The 6,000-nt window shown below is 37.8% G+C and overlaps 1 protein-coding gene across 2 annotated transcripts in view; it reads right to left on the bottom strand.

Moving 5' to 3' along the window:
- Window positions 1-3,604: 3,604 nt before the first annotated feature.
- dhcr24 (24-dehydrocholesterol reductase) overlaps window positions 3,605-6,000 on the bottom strand; it is a 41,515-nt gene continuing 39,119 nt past the window's right edge. Inside the window, exon 9 of one of the 2 annotated variants that reach the window (XM_069938916.1) lies at window positions 3,605-4,220. In XM_069938916.1, coding sequence (XP_069795017.1) covers window positions 4,067-4,220 — 154 coding nt within the window. In that variant the 3' untranslated portion in view covers window positions 3,605-4,066. The remainder of the gene's footprint in view (window positions 4,221-6,000) is intronic. The other variant, XM_069938917.1, reaches the window with a different exon arrangement.

The following is a 6,000-nucleotide window of genomic DNA, read 5'->3' as shown; positions in this document are numbered from 1 at the left end:
TGGACCACATTAGAGCTAGATAAAATAGAGGAGAAGGTACCTGAACATATACTATATAAGTGGGATGAAAAGCTGGTGCAACAAAGGAATTCACCAGTACTGTATCATCTGCTCAACATTTGGAAGAAGATTCACGTAGAAAGGAAAAAAATAAATTATCAACTACCAAAATTAATATTAATGCAAAATCAACTAATCCCTTTCATAATAGATACCCTTTCCTTTAGAGAATGGAAGAGAAAAGGGATCAAAAGAATAGAAAATTGTTTTTTTGGGAAATAAATTATTATCTTTTGAACAAATGAAGTACAAATATGGTATAACTTACAGTACAATGTTTGCATACCACCAACTGAAAACCTACATGAAGGACAAATTGGGAAGCAGGCTGAGGTTACCAGAAGGAAGCAGTTTTGAATATGTGATTGCAGACACAATGCTAATTAAAAGATTTATAACAAACATGTACATCAAACTGCAAGAGAAAGAGAACGATGAAATAAGCTGTAAACTCAAACAAAAGTGGGAACAAGATCTAAACAAAGATCCGGAACTATGAGAAATACAATAAACATGAGGTTACGCATGATGCAATATAATTGGTTACACAGGCTATACACCACACCCCAAAAGTTAAATAAATGGGACCCAACAGTATCAGACAGATGTTTTCACTGTAAGAAGGAAACTGAAACAACAGTACATTTGGGCATGTGAGAAAGTGGAAAAGTTTTGGGAAGATCTAAATCAGCTATTAAATAAAATCACAAAAAATAACATACCAAAAAATCCAGAGATTTTTCTTCTAAGTATTATAAGAAGTAAAGAACTTGGCCTCGATTTGGATGAAGCACCAAAAAGATTTATTATCATACCCTTAACTGTAACAAAAAAATATAATGTCAACCTGGAAATCAGAAGATAGCCTGAAAATACAGCAATGGTACATAGAAATGAATAAATGTATTCCATTGGAAAAAATAACATATAATTTAAGAAATAACATCACAGGATTCGAACAAATTTGGGAACCGTACATGGAACACAACAGAAAGGTCCTACCGTGGGCCTCCACCCCCTAAAATGACAGAATGAGAAGAAGACGAAATGAACTGACCCAGTTTGTAAAAGTAGATGACACAATTTTCTTGTTTATTTTCATTGTGTGATGACATTGTTTAACGTATTGTATATGGGAGAGGGGTGGGAAGGAGGGAGGGAAAGGAGGGGTAAAAGGGGAGAAAATGACACTGTGTATATTCAAGAGGGAAATGTTTGTGTGTATTTTGGTTAATATGGTTCAGTGTGAAAAATAATTTAAAAAAAAAATAAAATAAATAATTAAATAGAAATGAGATTGATTTGGGATTGCAGAGATGGCATATGAAAATGAAATCTTGTATTCATTGGAAAAAAAATTATACATAACTTACGTGACAATTCTCTTTTGTTTTCAAAAAGTATGGAGCCCTTACTTAGACCAAATGGGTTTAAAGTTTGAATTCTTGTAGCTCGTTGTGATGGTGTCGCCCTGATCCATGGCAGTTGATTGTATTTGTAACTGTTTAAATCTCCTTTCTTGGGGTTATTGGGTGGGGAGAGGGAGAGGGGGTGGGAGGAAGGGAGAGGATTTATTTTGTATCTTTATAATGATTATACAATATTCATTTGTATGTCAATTCTTTTATGGTTTGTTAAATTTGAAATATTCAAAAAAATGGAAACCTCGTGTACATAGCAGACATGTTAGAGGTCAGCTCAACCACAGAAGAAAGCAGAAGATGGCACGGATTAAGAAATCTTTGCCAATGCAAAACAATGAGAGAAACTGAGGAAATAAATCCAGCTTCAATGCTCAAGCCGACTGACAAGAGACTTCAGCAAATGAAAGAAAGGACTGAAAGAGATGAAATACTCCCAAGTACTCAAAGATGTGGTGATGACAGGTTGGTCAGATACAGTTAACAACACACCAGTCACCATACGCGAGTATTGGGCATACAGGGATGAGATTACAACCCATGATGGCATACTCGACAAGGGTATGAGAGTCATAGTCCCTAAACAGATGAGATAGTACAATGCAAACCATCAGGAATCGAGTCAAGTCTGAGGAATGCTAGAAATGTCATATTCTGGCCCAACATGAGTCATGTGGTGGTGTGCTTGTAACAAACATCAACACCACCACAACCACTAACAAACCGCACGAGAATCATCAAACCACCAGCGCGATACAAGGATGTTATAAAATACTGAGAGTTGACATTTTTTCAACAGGAATTCACTGTAAGACATTGAACTCAAAAGAACAATAACAACTAAACAGTGAAATTATTAGTTTTTTTATGGACTCCGGAGATTGAAGACTTTTTTTCAAGACTTGAAAAAAATAATGATAATACATGTTTATATCTCAATGTATAACTGGAAAAGATGCAAGCCAATTAGCAAATCGCTTTTGGTTTTGGAAAAAAAATGAAGGGAATGTTTGGGATTAGGCTTTTTGCACCAGTGGCTTGCCATACATACACTGTAATGAGATGCATCATTCCAGTATTTGACCTCAGGGGTCACGATATGATAATAAAGACTTGTCATGGTTATACCACATGAAATAAGAAGTTTCAACATTCTCTCTGTGTCTGCGTGGGTTTTCCCCTCAGGGCTCCAGTTTCCTCCCGCTGTTCGAAATGTACCGGGGGTGGCACCAAAATGGCCTGTTACCATGCTGTATGTCTAAATTTAAATTTTAAAACGCTCCTATTTAAAAATAAGCAGTTATTGCTTGTGTAGTACATTTGCTGGCTTAGACTTTATGTGGATGTGAGTGGGAGGTTGGAATGTTTAAGCTTACAGGCATCATCTAACATCCTGGAGCTGACTCCCCACAAAAATGGCAAGGATAATGGTATTAACTGGGGCCAATCAAAATTTTTACAATCGCCTGCATGAAGTGGTTTAGCTTTCACTGGAGAAAAATCCACAGCAAAAGGCTCCATCATTTATTCCAAGCCCAGAAGAAATACTCCTCCTAGACTACAAATATTAACAATTTATAGATTTTCAAATGTTAGTTGACCCACCTTTGACCTGAATGCTGCCTTGTTTGCTCCCAACTGCTGTTTTAATCCAAATCCTTAATTAAAACGATATCATTTGAAGATATGACTTCTTCACTAATATTAGATTAGTGGTCTTCCTCAAGCCACTTCTGTGCCTGAACTAAGGAAGGTTAAGATGGTCAATGTGCTGGAGCACCCTCCACTCATCATAACTAGGCAAGTTTAATGTTATGCTGTCTCAGCTATCAAACTGGGTTGCTACCTAGACCGCAAGTTAAAATTAGACCTATCCAAGAAAGGTTAACCTTCACTTCTCAGGTTTAATAATCCAATTCCAAATCATTGAGAGTTCCTTGAATTAAGACAGAAAACTATTAAATACTTGACAATTAATGTGCAAGAAGATGAAGACTGTCACACAACAACTAAATAGAATACGAACTCTACAGCAACATTGAGCAGAGCAGTGGCTGTTACACGTCATGAACACACACATTCAACCATTTTCAAAACAAAAACTGCAACTGTGAATATTCCAACATCATGATAGTTGATTTTTTTTAATATAAACACAAATGTGACTAGAAACATTATTCATTTGACAAGAAACTTTGCAGGTGAATAAAGTACATCATTACAAAACATTTTGCTCTCCTGCATTGGTTCAGTGGATTATTACATCGCATTAGGCACCCTGTGTCCACAGTCAGGTTACAAGCAGCCCGTGATGCATCAAGAATTTGCATGTGGCCTTATCAACAAGGAAGAAAAGACTGTTGTTCACATTTAATATTATTTTATACAATAGCGTGACTGATGCCTCCAGAATAGTAACATGATTCATCATTTTCATGTGATGAAGAAAAATAAGATAAAGAACAATTACAAGGCTTACACAAAAGTAAATTTGGAGAAATCTTTGGATTAAAAAAAAAATCCTGCACACACCTTTGAGATGAAAATCAATTTAGCGAGTTATACTTGCTCCTTTCTTTTGACGTTCAATGTCTTGCTGCCTTGCAGATCTTATCATAAACCTCAGGGAATGCATCTTTAGCGTTCAGTTGTTCTCTTAACTTGTGATACAGAGACCCATCGAACATCTCCCAAAATTCTTTTCGTGTTAGATAGCAATCAGCATACAACATCTGGAAGCTGAAAGAAAAATTAAGGCAATTAACTTTCTCTCGAGTTTTTTTTTAAAACAATTGCAGCCAATGTTTCTCCCCCCCCACCCCATGTTTTAGAGACTGAAGAAAAATTGCTCTCAGGTAAATCAAACCCTTCCACATCCACCTAACCCAAATTAATTCATTGACTCGCACAGAGGACAGTTGAGTTACAGGAAATCTTCGTACAGACAGTTTTCTACAATAATATGGAGTCAATGGCACCTAAATACATTTCATTTTCCTGCTAATTAACCAGATGTATACTCAATGTGCCATTTAGGAAGTTTAAGCCCATCAATTCCTTGAGACTGCTCTACCATTTAATAAAATCATAGCATCCTCAACATCACATTTCCATCCTCTCCACACCCATCTCTCTGGATCTCTAATTTCAATTAAAATCACCTTTCAATCTTCTAAACTATACCTTGTGCAACCTTTCCTCAGAAAGCAACCCAGGTACTTGACTAGTGAACCTTTTTGAAATTGCTTTTCACAAATTAAATCTTTCCTTAATAAAGGGACCAACACTATACACAATACTCCAAATACAACATCAACAAATTCCCTTGTAAATAAGTACAGCCTCTACTTTTTTTCCATTTATCCAGCAATAAATAATATTCCACAACCTTTCCTAATTATATGCTGCACAAGCCTACATCAGTATGTGGAATTACGATGCTGTGGCTGTTACTGAAACTTGGCTGGAGGAAGGGCAAAATTGGCTGATACAGGTACTGGGGTCCAGATGTTTTAAAAAGAGGATGGGAGGTAGAAAGTGGGGGGGGGGGGGGGGAGAGAGAGTAGCATTACTGTTCAGGGATAGTAGATAGTATCACAGCTATAGAAAGGGAAGATGCTCCAGAGGGAGTGTCCACTGAGTCAGTGTGGGTGGAAGTCAGAAATAGGAAATAAACTGTACTGGGAGTAGTCTATTGGCCTCCAAATAGCCCTCGGGACTCCGAGGAGCAGATAAGCAGGCAAATTTTGGAATGGGTTGTCGTTATGGATGATTTCAACATCCCCAATATTAACTGGTTCCTGCTGACTGCAAGAGGGATAGTTGGGGCTGAATTTGTCAGGTGTGTACAAGGATTCATGACACAGTAATGCGTACCAGCCGATGAGAGGAGTGGCCCAGACTGGATCTGGTTCTGGGTAATGAACCTGGTCAGGTGATAGACCTCTCAATGGGGGTGGATTTTGGTGAGAGTGAACACAACTCCCTTAGCTTCAACATAGCTAAGGAAAAAGATAAAAACAGTCAAACTGGGCAAGTGCTTAACTAGAGAAGGACTAATGATGAAGGGATGAGGCAGGAACTAATGAGAATAAACTGGAAACAGATGTTTAAGAGTGAAAGCAAAGAAATAATGTGGAAAAAGTTTAGGGACCATTTGTGCAGGGTTCAAGATAGGTTTGTCCCACTGGGACAAGGAAAAGAGGGTAGGAAAAGGGGAACCATGGCTGATGAAACAGGTCAGACAGCTAGTCAAGAGGAAGGAGGAAACATATATTAGATATAGAAAGCAGTAAACAGGAAGGGCTCATGAGAAGTATATGATAGCCAGGAAGGAGCTAAGAAAGGACTTAGGAGAGCTTTAAAGGGGTACGAGAAGGCCTTGGCATATAATATTAAGGAGAACCCCAAAGCGTTCTATGCATATGTAAAGAACAGAAGGTGGGGGCCACTAAAGGATAAAGGAGGCAGAGGAGGTTGGGGAGGTCCGAAATGAATATGTTGCGTCAGTATTCACAAA

Source organism: Narcine bancroftii, chromosome 5 (assembly GCF_036971445.1).
Source record: "Narcine bancroftii isolate sNarBan1 chromosome 5, sNarBan1.hap1, whole genome shotgun sequence".
Lineage (NCBI taxonomy): Eukaryota > Metazoa > Chordata > Chondrichthyes > Torpediniformes > Narcinidae > Narcine > Narcine bancroftii.
Note: the sequence above shows the minus strand (reverse complement) of the source record. Positions and strands in the feature narration are given on the sequence as shown.